General features: G+C 41.7%; 1 protein-coding gene across 4 annotated transcripts in view; it reads right to left on the bottom strand.

Annotated features, from left to right (window-relative positions):
* LOC144687758 (cytosolic arginine sensor for mTORC1 subunit 2-like) overlaps nt 1–12,094 on the bottom strand; it is a 128,260-nt gene that overhangs the window by 15,813 nt on the left and 100,353 nt on the right. For all 4 annotated transcript variants that reach the window (XM_078554240.1, XM_078554242.1, XM_078554238.1 and 1 more), the window contains 3 exons: nt 11,778–11,901; nt 11,224–11,331; nt 6,836–6,918 (listed from right to left, as the gene is read on the bottom strand). In XM_078554240.1, the coding sequence (XP_078410366.1) occupies nt 6,836–6,918; nt 11,224–11,331; nt 11,778–11,901 (315 nt within the window). The remainder of the gene's footprint in view (nt 1–6,835; nt 6,919–11,223; nt 11,332–11,777; nt 11,902–12,094) is intronic.

The raw sequence follows: 12,094 nt of genomic DNA, 5'->3' as shown, positions 1-12,094 counted from the left end.
GACCAAGGAGCATTATCCCTTCTCAATATCTTCAACCTCTCTGCAACCTTTGGCAGTCAGTCAACTACACCACAGTTGTCTAATACATTACTCATGTTAATGTAGAATCTAGATTTGGCTAATTGCAGTTTTGATTAAATAAAAAAAAGACTAACCATCATTAGCTGCTAGTCCCCTTATAAAGCCCTCCGCCTCTTTTCCTCTCGTCATGAAGCTAACATTTTTTCATTATGTTATTGTGGTTTATCATAAAGTAAGTTTATGGGTGTGAGTGTAGGTGGTTCTGTCTGCGAGATTTAACTGAATTAGAGTCAGATGGACTGCAAGCTTGAAATTATAAGAACTTAGGGGTAAAAGGCATTTGAAATGCTCATGAGTATACATGGATGAGCTCTTAGCGCGTAGGGTGTGAATGAAATTTGCATTTTTAGATACGTGAAGGGGTTGTTTAGGTTTCAAAGCGATGAAACAAGTTTACAACTAACAAGATAAGCATGGCCAAGCAGTGTATTTATTTTTCCCAAAGGGATCGACAACATGAAAGATTTTTATATTATGGGAAAAGTAAATTTCCAAAGACAGAGAACAATGGAATTTACAGATTAAAGAGAGAGAAACATATATAAAGAGGAATGGAAAGTCATGCAAGATCTTAGAGAACATGTAAAACAGCCTTAGGGAAGCCTCCAGCCACTTTTGGAGAAGTCTGCTGTGTCCAGTAACCAAAGATGGAGGAAAGTTTTTGGAATTCCACTGTCGAGTGGGTGCTGTGGTATAAACATACATAGTAAATAGGAGGAGTAGGCCATTCGGCCCTTCAAGCCTACTCCGCCATTCATTATGATCATGGTTGGTCATCTAACTCACTAGCCTGCTCCCGCTTTCTCCCCATTTCCTTTGATCCCTTTCCCCCCAAGAGCTATATCTAACTCTTTCTTGAAAACATACAATGTTTTGGCCTCAACCGCTTTCTGTGGTAACGAATTCCACAGACTCACTCTCTGGGTGAAGAAATTTCTCCTCATCTCAGTCTTAAATGGTCTACCCTGTATCCTCAGACTGTGACCCCTGGTTCTTGACTCCCCCCTCCCCCCAACAATCGGGAACATCCTTCCTGCATCTACCCTGTCTAGTCCTGTTAGAATTTTATAGGTCTCTATGAGATGCCCCCTCATTCTTCTGAATTCCAGCAGATATAATCCTAACCGACTCAATCGCTCCTCATATGTCAGTCCCGCCATCCCAGAAATCAGTCTGGTAAACCTTCGCTGCGCTCCTTCCATAGCAAGTACATCCTACCTCGGATAAGGAGGCCAAAACCGCACACAATATTCCAGGTGTGGTTTCACCAAGGCCCTGTACAATTGCAACAAGGCATCCCTGCTCCTATACTCGAATCCTCTTGCTATGAAGGCCAACATACCATTTGCCTTCTTTACCACCTGCTGCACCTGCATGCTTACCTTCAGCAACTGGTATACGAGGACACCCAAGTCTCGTTGCACATTCCCCTCTCTCAATTTATAGCCATACAGATAATAATCTGCCTTCCTGTTTTTGCTACCAAACTGGATAACCTCATAATTATCCACATTATACTGCATCTACCATGCATTGGCCCACTCACTCAGCTTGTCCAAATCACCCTGAAGCATCTCTGCATCCTCCTCACAGCTCACAGTCCACCCAGCTTTGTGTCATCAACAAATTTGGAGATATTACATTTAGTTCCCTCATCTAAAACATTAATATATATTGTGAATAGCTGGGGTCCCAGCACTGATCCCTGCGGTACCCCACTGGTCGCTGCCTGCCATTCGGAAAAAGACCTGTTTGTTCCTACTCTGTTTCTTGTCTGCCAACCAGTTTTCTATCCATCTCAATACACTACCCCCAATCCCATGTGCTTTAATTTTACACGCCAATCTCTTATGTGGGACTTTGTCGAAAGCCTTCTGAAAGTCCAAATAAACTACATCTACTGACTCCCCGCCATCAACTCTACTAGTTACCTCCTCGAAAAATTCCAGTAGATTTGTCAAGCGTGATTTCCCATTCATAAATCCATGCTGACTCTGTCCGATTCTGCCACTGTTTTCCAAGTGCTCAGCCATTAAATCTTTTACAATGGACACTAGAATTTTCCCCACTACCGATGTCAGGCTGACTGGTCTATAATTCCCTGTTTTCTCTCTGCCTCCCTTTTTAAATAGTGGGGTTACATTAGCTACTCCAATCTGTAGGAACTGCTCCAGAATCTCGGAAGATGACCACCAATGCAACCACTATTTCTAGGGCCACTTCCTTAAGTACTCTGGGATGTAGATTATCAGGCCCTGGGGATTTATCGTCCTTCAATCCCATCAATTTCCCCAATACCATTTCCCAACTAATACTGATTTCTTTCAGTTCCTCCCTCTCACTAAACCCGGTGTTCCCCAACATTTCTGGTATGTTATTTGTGTCCTCCTTTGTGAAGACAGAACCAAAGTATGTATTTAGATGGTCAGCCATTTCTTTGTTCCCCTGTTTCTGACTGTAAGGGACCTACATTTGTCTTCACCAATCTTTTTCTCTTCACATACCTATAGAAACTTTTACAGTCAGTTTTTATGTTCCCGCAAGCTTACTGTCATACTCTATTTTCCCCTTCTTAATCAATCCCTTGGTCCTCCTTTGCTGAATTCTAAACTGCTCCCAATCCACAGGTCTGTTGTTTTTTCTGGCCAATTTGTATGCCTCTTCCTTGGATCTAATACTATCTCTAAGTTCCTTTGTAAGCCATGGTTTGGCCACCTTTCCTATTTTACTTTTGCGCCAGGCAGGAGTAAACAATTGTTGCAGTTCACCCATGCGCTCTTTGAACGTTTGCCATTGCCTATCCATCTTCACCCCTTTAAGTAACGTTTCCCAATCCACCATAGCCAACTCACACCTCATACCACCGTAGTTTCCTTTATTAAGATTCAGGACCCGAGTCTCAGAATCAATTACGTCACTCTCCATCTTGATGAAGAATTCTATCATATTATGGTCGCTCATCCCCAAGAGGCCTCACACAACTAGATTGCCAATTATTGCTTTCTCATTACACAATACCCATTAGGATGGCCTGTTCTCTAATTAGTTCCTCAACGTATTGGTCCAGAAAACCATCCTGTATACACTCCAGGAATTTCTCCTTTACGGAATTGTTACTAATTTGATTTGTCCAATCTATATGCAGATTAAAGTCACTCATAATTACAGATGTTCCTTTATTGCATGTGTCTCTAATTTCCTGTTTAATGCCATTCCCAACATCACCACTACAGTTTGGGGGTCTATATACCAACCCCCGCTAATGTTTTTTGCCCCTTAGTGTTCTCAGCTCTACCCATACAGACTCCACATCGTAGGAGCTAATATCTTTCCTCACTATTGCGTTAATTTCCTCTTTAACCAGCAATGCAACTCCACCGCCTTTTCCTTTTTGTCTGTCCTTCCTAAATACTGAATACCCCTGGATGTTCAGTTCCCATACCTGGTCACCCTGCAGCCATGTCTCGGTAATCCCGACTATATCATACCTGTTTACATCTATTTGCACGGTTAATTCTTCCACTTTATGCTCCTCGCGTTAAGGCACAAAGCCTTAAGGCTTGTCTTTTTAACATTACTTGTCCCGTTCCCACTACTTTTCACTGAGGCCCTGTTTGCTTCTTGCCCTTGATTTCTCTGTCTATTACTTTTCTTATTCCACTTTCTGTCTTTTGTTCTTGTCCTTGATTCCCCCTCCTCTGACTCCTTACGTAGGTTCCCATCCCCCTGCCATTTTAGTTTAAACCCTCCCCAATCACTCTAGCCAATATTCCCCCTAGGACATCAGTAATTTGGTAAACTTGCTGGCTCGCTATTTAAATTTAAAATCTATTTTGGAAAGTTGCCTTAAAAGGAGGTGTGTAGGTGGTAGTCAGGCTAATTAGGAACTTTGAGATTTGTTATAGTATTAAGTTACTGTAATCTTATGTATGTGCTTGAAATCTTTTCTTTTGTTAATAAATGTTTTAAATTAGTTTTTAAAACCTCTGAAGTTGTCAGTGGACTTATTACTTCTGATTTCAGTGCACAAATCTTCTCATAATAAATACAAATTGCAAAACCGTTGTGACAGCGTGGCCAGGTTTCCCTTGTAGATTTGGTCCGCCTGGCACACATCACCTGCCACGTCATAACACTCTCTACTCCTTTAAGGTCCTTCTGAAAATCCACCTCTTTGACCAAGCTACCTAATACCATCGTATTTGGCAAAACCATTTTCTCCTTACACTGCTGTGAAGCATTTTGGCTTTAGCACATTTTCTTTGCTAAAGAAGCTATATGAATGCAAACAGTTGGAAGTATTACAAAACTGGCATTTATACAGTTTCTTTCACATTCTCAGGACTTATGCACATTGCAGCCAAAGAAACTGTTGTCACATGGACAAACACAGCAAGGGTTCACAAACAGCCCAGAGATGAATGATAAGATTGAGAGTGTAAGTAAAGGAAAAAATATTGTCCAAAATACCAGGGCCAGAAACTTACCTATGTCGGGTGGGCTGGGCAGGAGTGCACACGGAGCCAATTGCCGCCTGCGATCGGCACGCACGTGAAAGGCCGCAGAAATCTTCCAGAGACACGGCGCTGTCTCGGGGAGATTAAGTTGAGAGTGAAACTTTTTAAATAAAGGAGGGGAAAAAAAATTTAACCATGTCCCATCATGTGACAGTGTCACATGAACTGGGACATGTTTGTGAATTGTGCAAAAATTAATTAATAGCTTTATGAAACCTTCAGGAAACCTCATCCCGCTCATGGATGAGGTTTCCTGAAAAACGCGAAGGCCGCTTGGGCTCTTTGCCTGCCCGTCAACCTTAAGGTTGGATGGGCAGTGTTGATAACAACATTAATTGGTTTTTTAATGGCTTTAATAGGTTGTTGACAGTTCGGCAGGCGCACAGCTGCCTCCGGTGCACGCCCGCCAAACGAAATATCTAAATGACGCGCGATGACGTCGGGACGCACGCCCGACTTCATCATGCGTCATTTTGCGTGTTGGCCCCGCCCCCACACGCCAACGGCAATATTCTGGCCCAGGAGAACTCTGTACCCTTCCTAAACAGTGTGGTGGAAGTGGGGGGAAGGGGTAATGCAGAGTACCTCCTTCAACATCTCTGATTGACAACACATTCAATAATGCAATTCTTCCCCAGCACTGCGCTGCTGTGTCAGCTGGGATTGTCTCAAGTCCTAGAGCAGGGCTTGATCCCATAACTTTATGATCCAGAGCCAAGCTACCGCTGAGCCTAGTTGACTTTTGTTGCAGGACTTCCCCATTTTCAAGCTATTACTGAATTTCTCATATCCCTCTCCAAATTGAAGTATTTAAATATAGGATACCACAAAAACACCTTGAGTTTGTGCAATTAAAATTTGATGGGGTGAAAAACAAGCCCTAGCAGCAATGACATAGGAACATGAAAGCAGGTCGAGTGACAATATCGCAAGACCAACCAATTACTTTGCTCCTCTTTTAACTTTAGTGTTGCTTAAAAAAAACAATTAAAGTTTCAAAGGTTCCTCCCACCCATGTGTATCTGAAAGCAGAAGCACATTTGCTAGAACTGCTATTCTGCACTCTGCAGCAAGGGGGTACAAGTTAGCTTGTTCCAAAGTTGCAGCTTTGCTGGATTCATCTAACCCCTCCGTAATGCTAATTGAGTGGTACAACACTTTCAAATAAGCTAAAGTTGCTGTAAGGTTTGGCACAATTGACATTACACATTAAAAGGAAACCGACAAAGAACATACAGCAGATCTAACAGATGCTAAACGGTGCGCATGAGTGCCTGCAAATATTTGGACACATTGCTGTAGTAACCAGTTATGTTTGCATTCTCTCTCAGCCTATTTTGTAAATATTCTCTTTTGTCTTCTGTATTCATTTCATCTCTAGCCTTGATTTCTTACAATACTGCAATAAACCATTTTACAGTATGTTCTAATATAGTTTACTATTCTAGTAAAGCAATAATTTACACCATATTTTAAATATTTTAATCAATTATACGTTGAATTGTTATGCTAAGTTGCCAGTTAAGTGGCTCCTGTATACGTCATTGCGAAATAGATGATAAGTTACGATACACAAGTGACTAACTCCCCCTCGGCAGTGGCTGGTTTGGTCCACATAAAACCAACTTTAGGGGACATAGATTTAGGGGTTTGGGCAACAGATATGGTGGGGGGACTGTATGTGAGGAAGAACTTTATGCAGAGAGTGGTAATGACCTGGAACACACTGTCTGCAAACGTGGTGGTGGAAATACAGGCGATCAATGATTCCAAAAGGAAACTGGGTGAGCACTTGACAGAAATACACATGCAGGCCTACAGGGATAGAGGTGATGAATGGGACTGACTGGGTTGCTCTACAAAGAGCTAGTATGGATTCAACGGGCCTAATGGTCTTCTTCTGTGCCATTCTGACTCAATGATTCTAGTCAGAGTGGGACTTTTTTTATTCTTTCACAAATGTGGGTGTCACTAGTTAGGCCTGCATTTATTGCCCATCCCTAACACCCCTTGAGATGGTGATGGTAATCAGCCTTCTTGAACCGCTGCAGTCCATGTTTTGTAGGAACACCCACTCTTGTGAAACTGACTGAATACAAGTCCTGGTCACCTCCATTAAAATCAACCTGCACACCCATCAGTGGCACATCGTAGAGAAATTAAAACCAGGCTCATTAGCCCATTAAATTTCATCTCCCATCCAGCTATTGATAAGATAAAGAGACATTCATAGTTACCAAATCCCAGGGGCTGTCCACCTATCCGCACCATCCTCCATAGCTCACTTGAGGCACTTGTGAGTAGCAGGTTACTGGGGAATCTGTTGAGAGGAAGCAGATGGTCAGGTGAAAACATGGAATGGCAAAGGGCCCATTTGCCCTTGGGAAGGTCATCCTGCCACATGTAACCTAACACAATGTGGACACAACCATAATCATTCAAATCACCCAAGAGAAAGATCAGCATAAAAATACATAAATAATCTCCAAAGATAAATCAAGCTAATTATAGAAGTTTCACACAGCCTTACATCTGCATTATTTGACCTTGGTTTGCCTTCTAAACAATTGTCCATCCCAACTCTGAGCACAGGTGGTGATGCAAAAAGGCCATTCAGCACAAAGCCAGTGTTGCTAGCACATCAATCCAATCCACTATCCATAGGACTCTTTTTTGGATGTGTGAATGGAATAAAGCAACCAATAGCAATGAGCAGGTTCAAGAAGTCAATTATAGAGCAATTTTAAATAAACATGTACAATATCTCTAAACTAGCAAGATGGGGGAGGGGAGATATACAGGAAATGAAATCAACCCAAATATAAAACAGGAAAGGAGAGCATAGGAAAGAATAAACTAAGCGAGGACTTAGAAGGCTAGAGCACAAATAGAACTATAGAACAGGAGTGTTAAACATGTGATAAAAAATAAAGCAAGAGGAACTGCTATTAAAAATTAGTTAAACTGTCTGTACAGCAATGCACAGTGTCTGTAATAAAGCAGCTGAACTAGAGGCAATAACACATTGCGAGAAACCAGACATTGCAGGGGATACGGAGATATGGCTGCAGAAAAATCAGGACTAGAAATTAAACATTGTCTTTCCTAAATATATTATACCTGCAGAGGGAAAAAGGGGAGGTGGAGTATCTGTACTTGGTGGGGAAAGCATTCGGACAGTATAAAAAAAAAGTATCATAAATATAATCCATGTGGATAGAGCTAAAAGGATAATAAAAGATCAATCACATTAATTGGGGTAGTCTACAGACCACCTAATAGTGGAAGGGAGTTGGAGAAATTAGTGGAAAAAAAGAATAATCATGGGGGATTTTAACTACAGTGATAACTGGTCAGGACAGATGGGTAAAGAAAATAAGGGAATGAGTTCCTACAATAATCTACAAGACTCCTTTCTAACCCAATGTGCAAGAAGCACAACAAAGAGGAGTACAGGGAATTCATTATTGGATCTAGTAATGGGGATGAGCCAGAACAGATAGAAGTAGTAAATGTAGGCAATAGTGACCATAGCCTTATATGCTTTAAGATAATAATTGAGAAGGACATCAAATAAATCAACAACCAGGGTAACAGATTCAAGAAAAATGAATCGGTATTCATTGAATTTATGAACTTAGCAACACACTCAGTTGAGTTCAGTTTTCATGATATCATGAATGCCCAAATTCATGAGCTGGGCCCAGCTCTCGCAAAAATCTTTGTTGGGTTCCATGAAAAACATGTCTTCGATGGAATTGCGCTTAACCTCCCACACCCCTTGCATATTCCTGATGTGTGGATGATACGTTTGCTATATTCAAATCTACAGCTGCATATAATCATTTCCTTACATGTCTTAATGGCTCCATCCTGCACTCAAATTCACCTATGAAAAAGGAGCAGTCAAATGAACTCCCCTTCCTTGATGTGCTAGTTAAGAAATCTGTCGGGGTTCTATACCACTGTCTACCGCAAGCCTACCTTCACTGGTCAATATATGCGTTGGGATTCTTACAGTTCCACATGCTATGGATTGTTCTTATCAACAACCTTGTAAATAAGGCCTGAGCCATTTGCTCACCATGCAAGCTTGATGCTGAAATATGGTGCAAAGAAATCCTGTGGGATAATGGCTACCCTGATCAGATCATTTTGTGCTGTATATCACACAAACTCATGAACGGGTCTAAGGCCATCACTTTCGACCCTGGAAAGTGCCCAGTCTACATCAGATTACCCTGAAAGGGTAAGGTATCTCAAATTTGAGCAACAGGTGAAGCTGGCTGTTTCACACTGCTTCTATTTAGTAGCAACACGAGTGGTATTTGCCACTAATGGGATGCTGCTGTCAAGCCAAAAAGACATTCTGCCTATCACACAAATGAGTAGAGTGTATATGAATTTCAGTGCCAGTGTGGTGCTCAGCCCATGCTTGCAAAACTCAAAAACAGTATCCAACATTAGATGTGATTCTGCAAGTGAGGATTATTTAGCAAATGTTGTCCGGTATGCTAAGAATTACACTAACAAATCATTTAAGATCATTAGTCGGGCTCGTTGTGTGGCCCATGTGTGTGTATTGGGAGCTACATATATTAAAACAAAAGGCCCTGTTCTTTGCAGACAGAAAGAACATGTGCACACATTGTGCCTGTTTCAGTTAAACAAAATAAGTGACAGCCATTCGCTGACTCATTCCTCAGGACAATGCCTTGACCAATCAGGGTGAAGTTGCCTGGTTTAAATTTCAGTAAACTGCCTAGCATCGTTTGTTAGTCACCGTCACTGGTGTATTCTCCATAGCAACACCGCTACCAGTCAGAGTCCATATGCCAACCAATCAGCACTCTCTTCTCATACAGTATAAATTGCTGTTTTCCCCTATATTAGTATTTTTGCAAAGTGTCCTGATGTGTGCAAGATGAAAAGCTTTAACATGTCTCTTTTTCCAGCAATAATATTAGTAAACAATAATGTAAAACAGGCTTGTCCAACCCCTGGCCGTGGGCCAGATCCATCCCATGGACTCGGTGTTCAAAATATAGGTAAGTGAAGTGGGGGATTCTGCAAGGAGTTGCTCCTCCAATCACAGGCCGTTTCTCTCCCACGTTTGCCATTGATAGGCTCACTGAGCCCAGCAGCAGCAAATGTGGAAGAGAAACAGTCCCTGATTGGAGCAGCAGCAAACAGTGGGCTTCAATCAGCCTGAAGCCTGAACACCAGTGATGGTGGCATGTCTGCTGGGAAGGAAGAGAGGCTTTCAAGGAGGGGGGAAAGAGAGGGAGACGCAGGCTGCCGGTGTTTTGGGGGGGCGGGGGGGGGGGGGGCGGTGCTGGCTGCCAGTGGGGGATGGAAAAGAGGCCAGACCCCACACACGAGTGGTAGTTGCAGCAACACCAGGACCTGGGACAGCTGGAGTGTTAGACAGGGTGGGGAACAAGAATTCCATCCTGAACTCTCCTCACTGTTTTAATCTCCAAATCACCTGGGCCTAGCAGGTGTGCGAATGCGAGAGAGAGCAGGCAAGCTGGTGTTGAGAGCAAGTGTGTGTGCGTCTGTGTATGGCTCACTCCCAGTCTCAGGGTTCTCACTCAGCCTCATGCCCACACACCAACATATTCTCAAACCCACTCACACTCTAGTGGTAATCTTTGTTAATTACTAATTGTTTTTAAATTATTGATTTATTGCTTTGACGTGTGTTTTTTTTTTGCTCAGCAAGTTGTTTATTTTCTTCATACCTCAACTTTTTGAAATTCACGTTTAATGGTGTGCCAAACCTTACCTTTCCGAAATTTGCTCATCCCTTTGAGATAGAAAAAAATTGAAATGTGGCCTTTCATGTGAAAAGGTTAGACAAGCCTGATGTAGAACAATAATGGGAAACATTTAGTGGTCACCACACTTTAGATAGAAAGGATTCCAAGGACTTTGAGACGTTGCAGAGGAAGCTTGCAAGAATGGTAGTAGGCTTGAGGGATGTCAGTTATGTGGGGAGATGAGAAATGTGGGGATTATTCTCCTTGGAGCTGGGAAGATCAAGGCAGATTTTAATAGTGATGTTCAAAATTAAGTAGCTACAGAGGAACAAAAATTTAAGATAATTGGCGAAAGAATCAGAGGGGAGACGCAGAGAATTTTTTTGGCACAACGAGATACGATGATTTGGAAAGCACTGCCTGAAAAGGTGATGCAAGTATATTCAATAGTAACTTTCGAAAGGAAATTGGATATGTCCTTGAAAATGTAAACTTTTCAGGGATGTGGTCGAAGAAAAAGTGAATGGAATTAATTGGATAGCTCTTTCTAAGAGCCAACAGAGGCAAAATGGGCTAAATGGCCACCTTCTGTGCAATAAGATTCTATGGGTATAACGAGAAGTGAGCAGCAGGAAACCAGTTTCTTCTAGGGGTGTTTGAACCAGCACAATCTCAGTAATCGTTTTCTGCCACACTTACAAAACAGAATAAAGTTAACCCAAATTGCAATGCGCTCTCTATTTGGCTAGTCCTTTGCATGGTTTGGAAAAACGGTTTAAAATAACAAAACAGTATTCAAAGCACTTCGGAAAAAAATATCTACTGTTACCAAGTTCTCTTAAAAGAGTTTCAAATAAACCAACCTTTTCTGTGTCTGTGTGTCCACTACAATTGAAATATAGCCATCGATCAAGGAAAAAGAAAAGAAACGAATGTAGCCAACATCCTGATCTGCAGACCGAGCTTTCAAACTGCAACACAAGGATAAATAAACCTTTCAGCCTTTCTTTTTGAGCAACAACCAAATTTATTTTAATCTTTTACATTTTATAAAGTCAAACACACGAACAGTTGTTCAGCTATTCTCACAGCATTTTATTCATTTGTCAGGCTATTGTAAGGAAGAAAAGGACTGAAGTTTAACTAAAGATCCCCACATGAACTATTCCAGGTCACGTGGTGAAATCTTGTGAGCCGTGTAAAATGTTATGCAGAAGATTGAGTGAAGGCCACATTTACTTGACAGAAGTTTCAGGTAAGGGTATTCAGTTAATAAGCAGAGAAAATAGAATCTCAGAAATTACAGCAGGCATCCACTTGGCCCATCAAATTTAAGAATCCAAGTACAGTGGGCTCTCTATTACAGTAAGCAATAATTAAGCACCATATACCCAAGGACTTATCAAGAGATCCATACCTTGCAGAGTAGAACATTACATCCATGAGAGTAGTGGCAATAGTGGGAAGAGTATCTGGGTCCAAGCTCATTACACAGAATTGGTTCTTGGGACTTAACACTGGATGAACTGTGGGGCTGGCAGCTATAACAGGGAACAGAAAAGTTAAGATTTTGGTTAAGAGCCCACTGCCAAGAATAAATCACAAACCCTTTTGTCTTCTCTGGTCTCTAATCATCATTAAAAGTGGCTATTTGAGCTCTTCCACTTCCATTGAAGCAAAGGTTAATCTACTTTTTTTTAGATTTGGACATTTGTTCAAACTCTTAAAAAAAAC

Source organism: Cetorhinus maximus, chromosome 12 (genome assembly GCF_964194155.1).
Source record: "Cetorhinus maximus chromosome 12, sCetMax3.hap1.1, whole genome shotgun sequence".
NCBI classification, from domain to species: domain Eukaryota; kingdom Metazoa; phylum Chordata; class Chondrichthyes; order Lamniformes; family Cetorhinidae; genus Cetorhinus; species Cetorhinus maximus.
This window is presented reverse-complemented; position numbering and strand designations above follow the sequence as displayed.